The sequence below is a fragment of the Herpailurus yagouaroundi genome, unplaced genomic scaffold, assembly GCF_014898765.1.
Source record: "Herpailurus yagouaroundi ecotype Mexico unplaced genomic scaffold, PumYag 139, whole genome shotgun sequence".
NCBI classification, from domain to species: Eukaryota; Metazoa; Chordata; class Mammalia; order Carnivora; family Felidae; genus Herpailurus; species Herpailurus yagouaroundi.
In genome coordinates this window covers 60,383,496-60,401,041 of record NW_024412394.1, presented here as the reverse complement: position 1 = coordinate 60,401,041, position 17,546 = coordinate 60,383,496, and the positions used below count along the sequence as shown (strand labels likewise).

General features: G+C 31.9%; 1 protein-coding gene across 5 annotated transcripts in view; it reads right to left on the bottom strand.

The window, feature by feature from the left end:
* GRIK2 (glutamate ionotropic receptor kainate type subunit 2) overlaps nucleotides 1-17,546 on the bottom strand; it is a 663,286-nt gene that overhangs the window by 416,260 nt on the left and 229,480 nt on the right. For all 5 annotated transcript variants that reach the window (XM_040474262.1, XM_040474263.1, XM_040474267.1 and 2 more), the window contains exon 2: nucleotides 2,954-3,121. In XM_040474262.1, the coding sequence (XP_040330196.1) occupies nucleotides 2,954-3,121 (168 nt within the window). The remainder of the gene's footprint in view (nucleotides 1-2,953; nucleotides 3,122-17,546) is intronic.

Genomic DNA, 17,546 nt, shown 5'->3' with positions numbered 1-17,546 from the left:
GTTTCATTTGATTAGAAAAGGAAGAATAGGGCAAATGGTTAGAGGTTCATCACAAATTTTGACATATTTTAATTTAAAAAAAATTAAAGGGAAGTAATAAATGTCAAAAAGTAGAAATCTGTTCTAAGAGGCATTGGTTTACCCACCCCTGCAAATATTTAAACAGGACTAAGGAGAAGTATTATTGGGATTTAGGCATTAATTATGTGTTCAGACTGAATCTCTCCAAAATAGTTTAAAATTATACTGAATTTTAATTCTACTGAAGCAAAATTTCCTTCAGAGATTTCACTGCATAAAACACAATGTGATGGAATGATTCTTAAGCTTAGGGATATTAGTAAGTAAATAAATTATAGTTAAAAAAATTCACTTTTAAACATTTTCTTCAAAAATTCAGTATGATCTAAGTACATTTTTTGAATATGTAGGTTCTTACTTTTTAAATAGTGATTGGAATTCTGAATCAGTAGTCATGTTGGAACTGACATTTTTCACGAACTTGGATTTTAATTCATATGCGTTGAGAATAAAAGATCTTCCTTTACCAGGTTTTTGACAGAACACAGGTGAAAAAAAGTTGAAAACATTATAGTGGTTTATACAGAATGTTCTGAAATGTGTTTCAAATATGAAATAGTCTTCAGCTATCAGAGGAATCACTTAAAAGTGATGTATGATTCAAATAATAATTCAAGATCTAATACATCAATGTATTTATTTGCTCAGCAAAACAGTATCACTTATGAAAAGTATAAGAGCATATAACAGAGAAAATGTTGAAATGTAAACATCTAATTTCTTATCATTTGCTTGTTTTGGAAAAATAATTTAAAAAATTTAAATGTCCAAATTTTTAAAATTATTTTATAATATATTATATATTAATATAATATATATTATTTTATATTTATATATATTTACTGAGCTACCATAGGTTCAGATATTATACCAGATCTCTCTCATATTACCCTTTCACATATTGCTATGCCTCCCAATCAGTAATAGCTCAGTAAGCAAGAGCTTCAGAAGGTAAGACCCAAACCATGACATTTACCCTCTCAACATATCACAAAGTTACTTAATTATGCTTATTTGAGTTTTCCCCAGTTTCGGACAAAGTCAATTAATGAATTTGATTCCCAATGGATTTTAATTTCATAAACGCTTTTTAGTATTTTGAAACCAAATGAGTTGAGGACCTCATAATTCCCAAGATAGTAACCTGTTTGCTGTCAGAACACACTAGACTGTTTTTGTTTTACATTGCTCCTTTGAATTCACCATTAAGAAATGTATTGATATTTTTTTATACTTCACTCATATTCCATATTCTTTGGTCTAAATGATTTCATTTGAGACAGAGCTTCTTCTTCCTAATGGAAATAATCCTGAACTATGTCACTAATCAAACGCACTTGTCTTGCAGTTAATGACTTATTTTGCAATTATGATGACAAATGTAATACTTCACAATAACCTTTACCCTTTTTTTCCAGCCTTTAAAACCTTTCATCACCCTGACATGGTTCTGAAATGTGGAAACTTATTTGTATTCTCAAAGATATGAATTCAAAGGGCAAGCAGAATTTAGGCTTTGATAAACACTAGTTAGCTGGGGGATAAAAAAGATACTTTCATCTCAAGGAATATTGTACCTTATCAGTTGCCATTAATATTAATGAAATTAGAAGAAATCTGGACCAACTTAGAATTATAAATAATTATGTACATTTCTTTCAATGTTAGGTAGCTAATGAAACAATACTAGAATTACAGAAAGGTAATGTTGTTTTTAAAAATATAAATTTAGAACAAATGCTTTATAATCCCATTCCTTTGTGAAAAATCTATATTATGAAATTTAATTCCTATTAGATGAATGCTAACTATGCAAAACAAAATATCACCCACTTAAACAAGTAAGACAATGGAAACATCTCTCAAAACACATTTACTACCAAAGTTATTGTTTGGTTAAAATAATGCCTTGATAATAGTTTCACTATTACCTTCCTGACTTTCTAAATGTTAAACTCATATTCCACAAAGTTATTTTTCTGTTCTTATCACTAAAAAAACAGTTTGACAACAAAATAAAAGAAATAACAAAATTTATAAAGTATTCTAATTATATCTTCCTATAATTCAATTTTTTTTAATTTTTTTATTTTTAATGTTTATTTTTGAGAGAGACAGAGACAGAATGCCAGTGGGTTGGGGCAGAGAGAGAGGGAGACACAGAATCGGAAGCAGGCTCCAGGCTCTGAGCTGTCAGCACAGAGCCCGACGCGGGGCTCAAACTCACGAGCTGTGAGATCATGACCTGAGCCCAAGTCAGACGCTCAACCGACTGAGCCACCCAGGTGCCCCTATAATTCAATTTTCATATCATTAGCCATTTATTTTCAGTTATAAGAAGAAACATCCAATAGTTTTAAAAATGGGCATGAAGTACACAAAAATGAAAGGCTGTTGAAAATTTTCCAATAAAGTTTTAAGATTGGGCTGACATTATGAAGTAACTTGGAACTACAGAACTTTCAAGGTAGTCAGTAAATTGAGACAATAGTGATAATGTACTTCTTGGAAATGACAGATAACACAATAAAAATGTAATAATGGATTCCAAAACTAGGTAAAATCCACTGCTGTATAGTTTTATTTAGTGGGTTCTTAAAAATAGGAGTCGTTTAGTAAGAAAAGGATTATTGCGGGGGAACAATTTACAACAATCATAGACCTAACTGAGTTTCTGTTATAAATTATTTTGTCATAATAGGTAATCATAACACCTTACCTTATTTGATAAAATTTACGTGCAGTTTGGAAAGAAACATTGCATGAAAATATTCCTAATGACTTATTAATTATATTTGGAATTAAGAAATCTCTTAAGAATACCTATAGAATTGAATTCCAGAAAATACAATGTTAAATATTTGTCAATTACCTTTCTTGGATGCTTCAAAACTGTCATAGAGGTTTATCTTCTGGGTGTCATAAGTTAGGGTGGTATTGGGCAACAACGTTCTGTTTCTGTTGATTGTGTTCACAGCAAATCTGAACGCAAGTTCCTCAGCTCCCATTGGGCCAGATTCCACATATTCAAAAATACCACCTGGCGAAAAGAATAATCATGCAGTTTTACAAAAGGGAGAAAATGTGTAACATTTTCTGTAATTTTATGTATATGTGCATTTATGGGTAATAAAGTACACATGTTATTTGCTTAAGTACATGGAGTTTCTGCTTACTTTTTTATGAACTTGAATATTTGGGATGTGCCCTTTTAGATAAATCCACACTGTAAAAATTTCTTTGCTATTGCCATCATTATTTAACACAGCTTAAAAATGACTTTGCCTTTTTTCTTCTGGTAATTCCTTCTTTTAGGGCCTAGATATATATAGATCTTGCCTTAAGTATTGAGTATTATCCCTCAAAATTTTGCACACAGTTCCAGAATAATCAATCGTCTAAATTGATATAAAGCTATGAAGTTAAGCATCAGGAAAGTTATATTAAATTTGTCTCCATTATCTGAGAAATCAGAAATCTTTAGCATAATTTCTATGGCACTTATTGTGTTAAAAGCCCCAAATACAAACTAACTTGCAAATTCTACCATCTTCCTTGCAAGAAAAGAGAAAAAAGCGTCATTTCTGTATTTGTTTTGCTCTAAGTCTTTTTTAGAAGATACTTGGACATTTGTGAAAGATAAATCTCCAAAACAGAGTAAAATCCCTTAATTGGTGAATATCATGGAAGTATATAATTTAGCCCATAAAATGTAGAATACAATTCAAAAACATGTCCTTTCCATTTGTTACCTTTTACCTGTTATATCTTAGTCCACTTCCCTCATTCTTGTCCCAGCCTTGCTTCTTACTGATATCATCTCTATTCAGTTATGAGTGACCTATGGGAACCTTGCCTCCAACAGAATCTCTTCCCTATTGTTACTTTGGTAAATGGAATGAAAGGGGGAGCATCTGATATTTGACACTGTCCAACCTCTGTCCTTGGGAAAGTAGTACTACTTAAACAATAGAAAGCATTTATCTCTCTTCCTTTCAAATTTCATGCCATGTGCTCTCAGCATAGGCATTCACAAATTAAACTCCCTTGGATAAGCCGTTTCCACACCTTGCAATTCATACCTCATCAAAAGTCTTCTGACATATGAATGTCAGGTGACTATACTATCAGCAAACTTCCTACTTTAAATTCATAAGAAGACATGGTATGGTAACAATGCCTCTAAATATGAGAAATTAGGACTCAAGAAAATACCACAGTGCTCAGACAAATTTACATTCAGGAAGAATTGGAAAATTTGTTATTTGACACCATACTAGTTTGAAATATTTCTCTTATTCTTTCAGCTAAATTGATGGTATAATTATCAGAGCAGTCAACTTATTATGAAATAGTGCTTTTAGTATATTTAAAATCTTTGGAGACTTATGCTAAGCAGAAGGACAATAAGTATTTACATGCCTAATGGGTGTCAAGAACCAAATCAGATATCTCGTATATATGGAGGAGAATAATGGTATGTGCCTAAATTCTGAAGCCAAAATGGGTTCATATTCTGGTTCTGCCATTTGCTGTCCATTCAAATTTGGGTAGTTGCTTAAATCCTCAGTCTAAATTTCTTCATATCTAAAAAAAAGGATTATAATTAACACTACTGCATAGAGTTGTTATAAAAATTAAATGCTATCTCATAACAAAACACTTAGATTGTGGTTGCCATAAAGTAAGCACTCTATAAGTGATTAAGGTTTCGTTGAATCTTCAAAGTAATCCCAAGTAATATAATTTTAGGAAAGAACTCTTTTGGCCAAAGATCATATAACTATGAAGTTATAGAGCTAACATTATAATATGTTCATGAAAAAATTAAAAGCCCTTACTTATTCCACTACAAACTAGTTCCAATACAAACTTATTCCACTACAAAAACTTCAAAATTTCATTCAGGTAAAATACACTAAAATTCCTAAAAGGTGAGACATGCTGACTTTAATATAATATGTAATTAGAACTGTAAAATCCTACATATGGAACAGAAAAATAATAGAGCAATTGTAAGATACTTCTTAAAATTAATTAGGAATAAAGAGTCAATTATAGAAATGCAAACCTGAAGTTGTTTCTTAATGGCACAATAAAATGAAAAACTAAATCTTCTACTTTCCTCAGTTCAAATTATAGTTTCTTTATTTTTTTTTTAATTTTTTTCAACGTTTATTTATTTTTTGGGGGGGACAGAGAGAGACAGAGCATGAACGGGGGAGGGGCAGAGAGAGAGGGAGACACAGAATCAGAAACAGGCCCCAGGTTCTGAGCCATCAGCCCAGAGCCTGACGCGGGGCTCGAACTCACGGACCGCAAGATCGTGACCTGGATGAAGTCGGACGCTTAACCGACTGCGCCACCCAGGTGCCCCTCAAATTATAGTTTCTATGTGATATACATACAAAAGAAAAATACAAAAATGGTCAATATTTGATGACAGTGGGTTAAAATGTCCCCATCCTTTATCTCTTTTCAAAATAAATAATTCAAATGTAAGTTTATATATTTGTTAGTGGTTTGAATATTTAAGGAAATCTTTGTAATTCCTTAGGACAACCCATTTTCATCTTAATTAAATAAACAATTTTTATTGATCCAAAGCCAGAATTTAAAATTTTGCATATAAAAATAAAAAAACACCCAGATCACGCAAGCTTTCCAGGCACAATATCTTCTATAACACCTTCCAGCCACGTACTCAAAAAAGAAAGAGACAGAGAGAGAGAGATATCACTACTTCTTATGTGTGGAGGGCAAGGATGGGCAGGTAGGGTAAAAGAATCTAGTAAAGAGTTACTTTTTAAAAAGTATTTGGTGGGTTCCTCACACTTATGTAGGAAAAAAAGGGAGCTTTTGTAATTCTGTTTAAAATTTTGGAAAGTTTAATAACATCTAACACAGTAATTGATCAAAAAAGAAAAGTATAATCACCATATTAGGTGATTAGGTGATTAGGTATAAGGACATTACTGATAGATATCACTAATTATTCTTGAGTAATAAAAGGGAAAATATTTTTAGAAAAATAATGGAGTTACAATGAAGCTTTATTAAGAAAAAAAATCACATATTAATGTTAAATGTTATATTTAAGTGTAAAATAGAAAGGAAGTCCTAGTAATGTCAGGAAAAAGATAAGAATGTGTACATTATTGACTTTTACTACTATTCTGGGAATTTCAATAAATGCAGTTAGAAATAAAAATACTTATTTTAAAAAAAATTTTTTTTCAACGTTTATTTATTTTTGGGACAGAGAGAGACAGAGCATGAACGGGGGAGGGGCAGAGAGAGAGGGAGACACAGAATCGGAAACAGGCTCCAGGTTCTGAGCCATCAGCCCAGAGCCTGACGCGGGGCTCGAACTCCCGGACCGCGAGATGGTGACCTGGCTGAAGTCGGAGGTTTAACAGACTGCGCCACCCAGGCGCCCCTGTGGGTGATTATTAATGAATTTTAACTAAACAAGCAAAAATAGTAATATCTTATGAAGTTTGTAATGTATTTAAATTAAAGTGCATGATAATAATAACAAAGTTGAGAAAAAAATAAATAAAATTAAAGAATGTAAATGTTCTAGCAATATGAGAGAAAGGTAAAGATAATTATTTTAGATTATAGTAAATCAATAATGCATATTTAAATTTCTTAAGATAGAGACTAATATAATGAACTAGTATATGATCAAAACTTTAATAGATTAAAAGTCACATAATAAAAATATTTCATTTGTCCAAAAAGAATAAGAAAACATAAGTAAAATAAATGGAGAGAAAAACACCAAAAAATTAACAAGATGGTATAAGTGTTAGATCTAAAACAAATGCATCTGTAATTGCATTAAAGGTAAATGGAGTAGATTCACATTTTGAAGTTTAAGATTATCTAACAGGGTAAAAAGGCACAAAACTATAAGCTACCTGCAAGAGAAACAGTACAAAATAAAGAAAAAGATGGGCAAAGATAGGTTCTAAAACCACATTAGCCAAATAAAAGCTGGTGAAGCTATCTAATGTTACATAAAGTAGACTTGAAGACAAGAAGAGAATAGAGATACAGAGTGCGTATCATAATGATGATAAAGAGGTCAATACACTGGAATGATATAAATCAGACTCGATATACATCTAATAAAAAATACTGACAAAAGAAGAAGGAGTTATAGATCATCGTGGGAAACATTAAAACACCACTCTCAGTAGTGTTAGCAGTTAGTTACTGATAGAGTAAGCAGACAAAAAAAATATTTAAAATTTAGACAATCTAAATATATTTGACTTAACTAACAAAGATGAAACACAGTACCTCAAAATGACAAAATATTTTTTTTCTTTTCAAATGTATATTTACCAAAATTGATCATAAGCTGGGTCATATACTAAATCTCAACACACTTAAAAGTACTGAAATAATTCAGAGCATGTTCCCTCACCACAGTGATATTAAACTAGAAATAAATAACAAAAAGATAACTTAGAAATCCCAAGTTCAAAAATTAAAGAATATATGCCTAAGTAATCTATTGGTCAATAATGAAATAAAAGTGGAAATTACAAAATCCTGGAAACAAAATAAAACTGAAAATTTGGCATTCAAAATTTGCCTAATACAACTAAGTACATTCTTAAAAGAAAATTCAAAAGATTAAAAATCAATGATCTGAGATTCCATCTCAAATATCCAGAAAAAAACAAACAAAACAAATCCAAAGGAAACAGAAGAAAAAATATAAAGATTAGAGCAGAATTAAATAAAATATATATATATACAATAAACTACACACACACGAAGACAAAATTTGGTTATTTGAAATATTATTAAAATGTATAAAATCTTAAGCCTAATCAAGAATAAGAAGATAGAAATTATAAAAAAAAATTACACACCAACTCTTAAGGATCATTTTGATGTACAAATCTTAAATAAACTACAGTAAATTGAATCTAGCAATATATAAGATAATCATACATCCAAACCAAGTGGGTATGAAGGTTCCTCTAAAAGTTAAAAATAAAATTACCCTATGATCCAGCAATTGCACTACTAGATATTTACCCAAAGAAAACAAAAATATTCACTCAAAGGGATACATGCACCCTGACATTTATGGAAACATTATCTACGCAGGCAAAGTATGGAAACAGTCCAAGTGTCCACTGACTGATGAATGGATAAAGATGTGGTATATGTATGCAATGGAATATTACTCAGCCATAAAAAAGAATGAAATCTTGCCATTTGCAATGACTTGGATGGAGCTAGAGAGTATTAGGCTAAGTGAAATAAGTCAGCCAGAGAAAGACAAATACCATATGATTTCATTCATATGTGAAACTTAAGAAACAAAACAAATGAACAAAGAGAGATTGACACAAATGAAGAAGTAAGAGTCTTAACTACAGAAAACAAATTTATGGTTACCAGAGGGAAGGTGACGGAGGGGATGGGTGAAATAGATGATGAGGATTAAGGAGTGCACATGTGGTGAACACAAGTATTGTGTGGAAGTGTTAAATCACACTATATTGTGCACCTGAAACTAATATTGCACTGTATGTTAGCTAACTGGAATTTGCATAAAAACCTAAAGAGAAAAAAAAAAAAAAACAAGTGGGTTTTATTTTAGGAAATTAAGATGTGCTTAACATTTGAAAATAATTCTATGTAATTTAAAATATTAACATAAAACAGAGAAAACTGAACAATCCTTTAATAGTCATAACAATATCATTGATAAATTTCAACTTCAATGCATGATTAGATACTCTAAGCAATTTAGAAATAGAAGAGACCTTTTGAGCAAGTATGGTGTATCTATAAATAACCTACATCATACATCAGACTTACTGGTATAATTTTGAAATATTTCCCCATAAGACTGGTAATGAAATAAGGGTGCTCACTATGACCACTTTTATTCAGCATTGAAATGAAAGTCCTATTTAGTTCAATTAATTAGTAATGAAACTAAAAAAAAAATTAAAAATAAAAAATAAAAGGTTTGAAAAGGAAGAAATGAAATTATGGTTCTTCTCAGATGAAATGATTGTGAATACAGAAAAATAATACAGATAGGGGCGCCTGGGTGGCTCAGTTGGTTAAGCATCCGATTTCAGCTCAGGTCATGATCTCGCAGTTTGTGAGTTCAAGCCCCGCATCAGGCTCTGTGCTGACAGTTTGCTCCGAAGCTGGAGGCTGCTCTGGATTCTGTCTCCCTTTCTCTCTGTCCCTCCCCACTCACACTCTGTCTCTGTCTGTCTCAAAAGTAAATAAACATTAAAAAGTATTTTTTAAAGAAAAAAAAAGAATACAGATAATTATTATGATTAAAAGAATGAATTTAGCAAGATGTCATTGGACATAAGATCAATGTATAAAAATAAACGATATTTTTATATATCTACAACAAACCAAAAGGAAAAAATAATTATAAAGAATCATTTTCAATAATAAAGGATATGCAAAATATTGTGGTAAAAGCTATAAAATGTTATTAAGAGAAAATTATATTAAATTTATGAAATCTTAAATTTATTTCATATATTAAATTTATGAAATAAAGAACTCAGTGGGGCACCTGCGTGACTCAGTCAGCAAGCATCTTACTTGCGATTTCAGCTCAGGTCATGATCTCACAGTTCGTCAGTTTGAGCCCTGCATCCGGCTCTGCACAGTGCGGAGCCTGCTTGGGATTCTCTATCTCCTTCTCTCTCTGCCTGTGCACACCCTCTCCCACTCTCAAAATAAATAAATAAATAAATAAATAAACTTAAAAAAAAAAACCCTCAAGATTTTAAAGGCATTAATTATCCACAAATTTATCTATAGTTTAGTACAATCCCAATCAAAATCACAATAAGACTAAAATACATGTGGGAATGCAAAGGGCCCAAAATAATAAAGCACTCTTAAGAGAAACAAAAACTGGAGGACTTACACTACTGTATTTCAAGAATTGTAATAATTCAGTTATAAATTACTCAATTTTTGTATTAGTATAAAGATAGACTACTAGATAAATAGAACAGAACATAGAATCCATAAAAGCTATACTTTCACCTGTATAGCTGTTGACATATAACTGATGATTCTATATAGTGCATCAGTGCATAGTGCAAAAGAGTTGTATTTTTAGTAAGTATGTCTGGCTCAGTTTGATAATCACACTTAAAAAAGTCATTTCAATCACATGACTAAATGTGAAAGTTAAACAATACTGTTGCTAAAAGAAAAACAGACTAAGAGAAGGTTTCTTAAAAAAAAAGCAATAACCAAAAGGTAAAAAATATGACATATTAGACTACATTAAAATTAAGAACTTCCCAGTACAAGAAAAAATTCGGAGGATGTGTGCATATGTGTGTGTGTGTGTGTGTGTGTGTAAAACAGAGAATTCATCTCTTTAAAATATTCATAAAAGGAAAATGGCAGTCAAATCAATAGAAGTATGGGTACAGAACTTGAACAAGCACTTTCCTCCCAAAAGGACAATAAACACACAAAAAAGAGTTCAACTTCGTAATAATCCGGACAACAAAAATTAAAATTACAGTTCAAAATAATTTTACATTGACTCAAATGATTAAAATGGAAAAGACAAGCAGTATCAACTGTAGTTGAGAGTGTGGAGCAAATAGACCTCCCATACATTGCTGGTCTCTCTAGAAGCTGGTACAACTTACTTTGAAAATTGTGCATCAGAGCCTTCTAACATTGAAAATACACAAGACCTGTGACCAAAATTTTACTTCAGGGTATATACCCAACACAAAGGTGCATGCATGTTCATCAAAAACCATATAGAAGAATATTCATAGCAGCATGGAATGCATGCATCATTGAATAACTGCATGCTACAATATAAGATGAATCTCATAAACAAAATATTGGGTGGAATAAGACAAACAAAGAATACTGCTGTATGGTTTTATTTTTGCAAAACTTCAAAAAATAGTTGTGGGGTGGAATAGGGAGGGTGCATGATGTTCTTTGGAGGTGCTGGTGATGTTCTGTTTTGTTTTTTTTTAACCTAAGTGTTCGGATATATATTTATTAAAGCTTTACTCTATGATTTGTGCACTTTGGTATATATGGATCATCCTTCAATAACATTTTACTTCAAAAAACAACTGCATAAAAGTGCTAAGCCTTATCTAATTTTGATAGCACAAGTAGTTAAAATAAAGGCAATACTGCTGAATGTAACTTGAATATTTGAAAAAAAATCCATAATCGAACACATAAACATGATTAAAGAAATACAAATAAGAAAATATATGTAAGTATATTAACTAATATAAACATAGTATATTAAAAAACAAAGGGTTAGTACCTTCAATATAGAAATAATATTAACGATAAAACACTACAACAGAAAACTTGGCAAAGAAATGAGTAGATAACTTATAAGTATCATATGAAAATAACTAATAGGCATATTAAAATGTTCAAAAATAGGAAAGGAAAGACTAAAACAAACAGAAATTTTACAGACTACATTTGTTAAGGTGTGTGAGAGAAAGCATAGTTGAAGAGAAAAATAAATTGATATAAACCTTCTTGTAACTTTCTTTAAATCTATCAAGTTTTAAAAATGTAACATGAAGAAAAACGTGGGAGATTTAGATGCAAGGATGTTCACTTTGTTCATAAGAACATAAGAACAAGAACAATATACTTAGAAATGCTCTAAATACCTAATGGTGAAGAATTATTTACATAAATCATGGTACATTTAATTAATAAAATACTATGTAGCTAGCCATTTTAAATTATTCTACAGAAGTCATTTGATGACAAAAACTTTATATAAATAGTTATAATATGTAATCATGCATAACAAAATAAGTGTGGTTTATTTCAGATGATAGGCATTTGATTAATTTTAATTTTCTTCTTTTCTCTTGTCTGTACGTTATAAATTGTTAAGAATGAACCTGCATTAATGTTATATTTTTTTGAAAAAATGAATAAAACATGTTTTAAAATAAAGCTAGACTATTATTAAGCAGTAGCAGAAAACAGGAGGATACTGTGAAATCTCAGGGTGTTTGTTAATGCATTTGTTTCTTTTATGATGAGAAAGACAGCATGTTGATATGATAGGGAGAGAACAATAGAAAAGAAAGGTAAAACGTAGAAAACAGGGTATTACTGATGAAGCCAGGTGGCTCAGGAGCAAGAGAAGATCAAATCTAAAGGAAATGGTAAACTAAGCCTGGGGAGGACACCTTACTCATCCAAGCAAGAGGCAATTATCTGTGATCTGCTGATGTGAAGATGGGTAGGATACTGAGAGAATATATATTTTATCTATTTTCTTTCTGAAGTAGAAAATAAGAGCCTATAAATTTGATTCTCTGAGGAAGAAATCAGCTATTTTTTTTATTTTAAAAATTACTAATAAAAAATTGAAAGGCAAAGCATTTTTTCCACCTGTTCATAAACCTACAAAAGAGTAATTGTTCACATGATTTTGAATAGGGCTTTTTCTCTTTGTATAGCCTGAGAAAAATAATACTCATTTTCTACTATGTACCTCCTATAAAAAGTGTTTGCTTCTGGACTTAACTCATTTTATTATAAAGTGTCAGAATTGCATGTAGCATTTCATAAGCATGTGGTACATGAAGACAGAACTGCTACCCTAAGGAGTTCACAAATCATGTTTGTGGACAAAGTACATCCCAGAGTAATAAAGAACACAGAAGAACTCTATGATCCTAAAGCAGCACCTTCCTAATGTATAATTATGTGCTTTCCTGGGACTTGTGGCAAGATTCACCTGATTTTACATCTTCAAGAATCTAAAGCCCATTTTCTCAGTATCTTCAAATTCCCTATTCTTTATGGGATATAAGCAACACTTCACTGCTTTCTTATACATTGCGTACCTTTGGCTTTTTGAAACAACAACAAAAAAATCACTTAAGATAATCATTCTCACAGCTTTATTTTTGTTTGGTTTAGTTTTGTTTTTTGTTTCTTTTTAATTCAGAAAGAGTCACCACATCTCATGTAACCTCTATATCAAACAATAAAATGCCTGCAAGTTCTGTCTCCAAGCCTATTGTAAAAGTTAATAGTGCTCATCACTCTATAATAGGCCTGATAAAGAAAGAAGAAGAAAAACAGAGGACAACAGCCTTCGTTTCCACAGGTCTGTTTGTCCACCTTATTTTGTAGATATGAAAGAATAAATGGCAAGGAATCCTTTGCTCACACAAAACTCACAAACGCTGAAACTTTCTCCCATCACAGTCCCTAACTCACAAAAAAACAATATTGATCAAGACTTCAAATAAAAGATTTATATTAAGCTAACTGCTGAAGCCTGTCAAATCTTTTCTTTTAGATCTATTTTAACTACTACTGAGGATTGTGTCACTCATAAGGATGTGATGAATGTGCCAACCAACATCACATCTAACTTCTGAGACTGTTCAAATAGGTCTTATCTTAAAGTAGGTAAAGATCAGTGTTTTAGAGATGTTTCATTTCATAAAGAAATCAATGTTATGAATAACATCTGTTATTCTCTCAGAAGATATGCTAGTTTGTTCCACCAACCATTACAATAATCTTTTTTTTTTAACCATTACAATAATCTTATTTTCTATCTAAATAAATACAAAGCATGGTCTCCACATTTTAATTTTGTACAAATCCTTATCCAAAGGATAAAGTCACCATGCTTCTTTGCAAATGTGAAAGGTTATTTTCAAAATGCCCTGGATATTAAATGGCATTAGGGAATCATTTATTTCTTTTTCTCCGCAGGCAAAATAATGATATGGTGGTTATGTAAGAAAAAAACTTTATTCTTAGGAGATTCATGATGAAGTGTTTGGACGTCATAAAAATAAAAATGGAAAATGTTAACAATTATTTAATCAAAGTTTTAAGTATATGACTATGCATGCTATCATCTGAACATTTCTGCATATTTTTAAAGTTTGTAATAAAAGTTTAGGCAGGGGAAGAAAAAGAAGAGGAAAAAGAAATAAAATTCTTATACAGTTTGTTACTACTGCATGTTTTTAACGGATTTCTCAAAAAGACCATTAAATTACTCTGCAAGCATTTATAAAAATACTTACAATGCACTACAATTGTACTATTATTGTAAGAGGAGTCTAAGATGACATAATCAATAAATCATCTAGTCTATCCATCCTTTGGATACTTAGATTGTCTCTACTACTACATTTGGGTCTCCAGGAATGGCAAACTTGCTACTATTTAAAGTTGTCTTTTACTTCCTGGAAGAGCTCTAGCACCAGATTCTTCTACATATTCACCCATTGTCTGCTTCCCTGAACCTTCTAACCATTTGTTCTGATTAGAATAAATTTAAGCCCAACTTCCATATGGTCATCATCCAGAATTTGAAACCAGATACTTTCTTCTGGCTATATTTTCTTTTTTCCAGGTTAAAACTTTCAAATCTTTTGATTATCACATGAATATTCTGATCCTTTCATTTTTCTAGTTATTTTTCTCTGAAAATACTGCAGTGTATCTACAACTCAATGTTGGTCCACTTTTTAACTATATTCCAATTAGGTTACAGCAAAACAAAACACGATGGGGCTGTCGATTCTCAATGTAGTATAAACAATATAAATAGTAGACTTTTTTTGGAATACAATATCATAGGGTTTATTGATCTTGAACTTCTTATTAAAAAATTATGTTTCTAACATACTTTTATTTTTCATACATGTCTCTGAAACATATCATCTATTTATTGTTTGTCTAAATTTCTAATTAAGACTATTTGGATTCCTTTTTTAATGATTTTTAATGTTCATTTATTTTGAGAGAGAAAGAGGTGGGAAGGGCAGAAAGAGGGAGAGAGAGAATCCCAAGCAGACATCACACTGTCAGAACAGAGCCCGATGTGGGGCTCATGAGATCATGACCTGAGACAAAATCAAGAGTCAGACACTCAACCAACTGAGCCACCCAGGCACCCCAAGACTATTTGGATTCTTATCCTATCATCAACTCTTTATTAATATTAGTTTATCAAGGTAAGTTACTAATACTACAAAATGTGAAATGTGTTTCTTTTTCCTTTGCCTTTAGGTCATATTCAGTTTTGTTTCTATGCCTAAGTCAGTGATAAAAATGATGAGCAAGAAAGAGTTAAAGACAAAAATCTGAGATCCTACCCACATGGATACCCCACTGGAGGCTTTTCCTACTATTATACTAACTAATGATCTTCTTAATTATTCTAGCTGACAGTTCCTAGGTCTCCATCACTTCTGCTGGAATATCAATGTATGCCTTCTTACATGCTTGATTAAGTCCAGATATATACTATGTCTTCCATACTGTAATAGCACATCTTCACTGGATTTTTCAGACTTGCTCGTATCAGGCTTTCTTCTGCAACCAGAGTAATATTTCTAAAATGCAACTTTGATCTTGTCATTTAATTTCTTAAGATCTTTCAATAACTGCCTACTTTTTAAGCTTAGTTCCATTTACAAAGGTCTTCATAGTCTACCTTCTGCCTCTCTCTCCAGGCTCCTTTCTTACCATTCCCACTTTCCCAGTGGGAACGACCTGCCTTTCTCTGAGTGAACCAGAATCAAATGCCACCATTCCTTCCGAGTGATGTTCCTCTGCCCAGGAACCTAGTTTCTACCTACTTATACACCCACATACATAGATATACATAGACACACACACACACACACACACACACACACACACAGACACATTAACACATACATCTGCAATATTAACACATACATCTTTCTCTCCTAATGTATCATCAGCCTTTGGCATAGTCATCTTCTCTGGGAAGATATTCTTCCCTGGCCCAAACCCCAACCTGACTAAGTTGGGTCTTTGATTTGTATTCCCTCAATTCCAGAGCACTTCTAAACATCATAATGTATATTCCTACAATCTGAAGCTTAAGAAAGTTAAATCAGTATAAAACATGTTTAAACTTGAGCTCATTCTAAAGAATAAAAGCTTTTAACAGTTAACATTTATTGAGAGCATACTGTATATCAGGCATTGTGGTAAATATTTTACAAACATTAATAGAAAGTCATCAAAAATGTAATTGAACATTTTCATATTTAAATACATAGATTAATACATAATTAATACATAATTAAATACATTTTCTGTATTTAATGTATTTCCAAGGTCTTAATCTTTTATATTTTAATTCTGAATATAAATCTGACATTTAAGTCATCTACATTGTTAAGTCTAAGGATTGTTTTCCTTCTTTATGCTCCATGGTCTCTAAGGCAGTTTAATTCTTAGGCCAAATAATTTGCTTTACTGAGTCTATTCTGTTCTGCTTCAGCAAGACATTGGAGCAGGTTCAGCACCCTGAGTATCTTGTTTTAGGTCAGTTACATAGTCAGTCAGTAAGTGATGGATACTGGATTAGAACTCAGGAGACCTCAATCTAGGCCCCATCTTTTAATCACTATCTTCACTTTGTATCTTCAATTTCTGGTTGTTTTCACAGCAACTTTCTTTTTTTCTCAATGGTAAGCCCTTTGAAAAAGATTCTTAGGGGCGCCTGGGTGGCTCAGTCGGTTAAGCAGCTGACTTCGGCTCAGGTCATAATCTCGCGGTCCATGAGTTCGAGTCCCGCGTCGGGTTCTGTGCTGACAGCTCAGAGCCCGGAGCCTGTTTCAGATTCTGTGTCTCCTTCTCTCGGACCCTCCCCCGTTCATGCCCTGTCTCTCTCTGTCTCAAAAATAAATAAACGTTAAAAAAAAATAAAAAAAAAAAAGAAAAAGATTCTTAGACATTTATACCCATATGAAGTATGACTATAACATTCTGAAGCTCATTATGTGTGAATTTGATGGATGCCATCCTAGTATATGTATATGCAGCTAGAAAATCACATGTGCATATGGACCTAATTGATACACCATGAAAAAATGAATTAGTAGGTCACCACCCCCCAAAAAGAGGATTGTGTGGGAAGCACATAGTGTAAGGCAGGAATTTTCCAAGAAGAAAAGTGGTGACCCGTCTCTACTGCATACTGACAGATACCTCCTACTCTCCCCACTTGCTTTTGATTCTCCTCAGCCACAAAGCAACAGGTATTCCTATTGTATTGAATTCACTGCCTCCAGTATTTTGAGCCATATTTCTACTAACAAAAATGTTCTTTACTCTAATATTACTAAGTATCATCCAAACATAAAAATTAGCAGCTTTGTCAATATTTCAAGTAAACTAAAAACTATACAAACATGTGGCCAATGAAAATTTTGTCTGCAGAATGTCCTGGAATTTTTTGAAGTTCTAGCACTGTGCAATTCTTCAACTATAGAAGGTATGAAAGCTAATCTTGCATAACTCCTCCTCCATCTATCATACTCCATTCAACTCAAACTTGTACTGGGCATTTGGAAAAAGGAAGCTGCTGATGCAGTCTAGAATAAAGAATATCTGTTAGA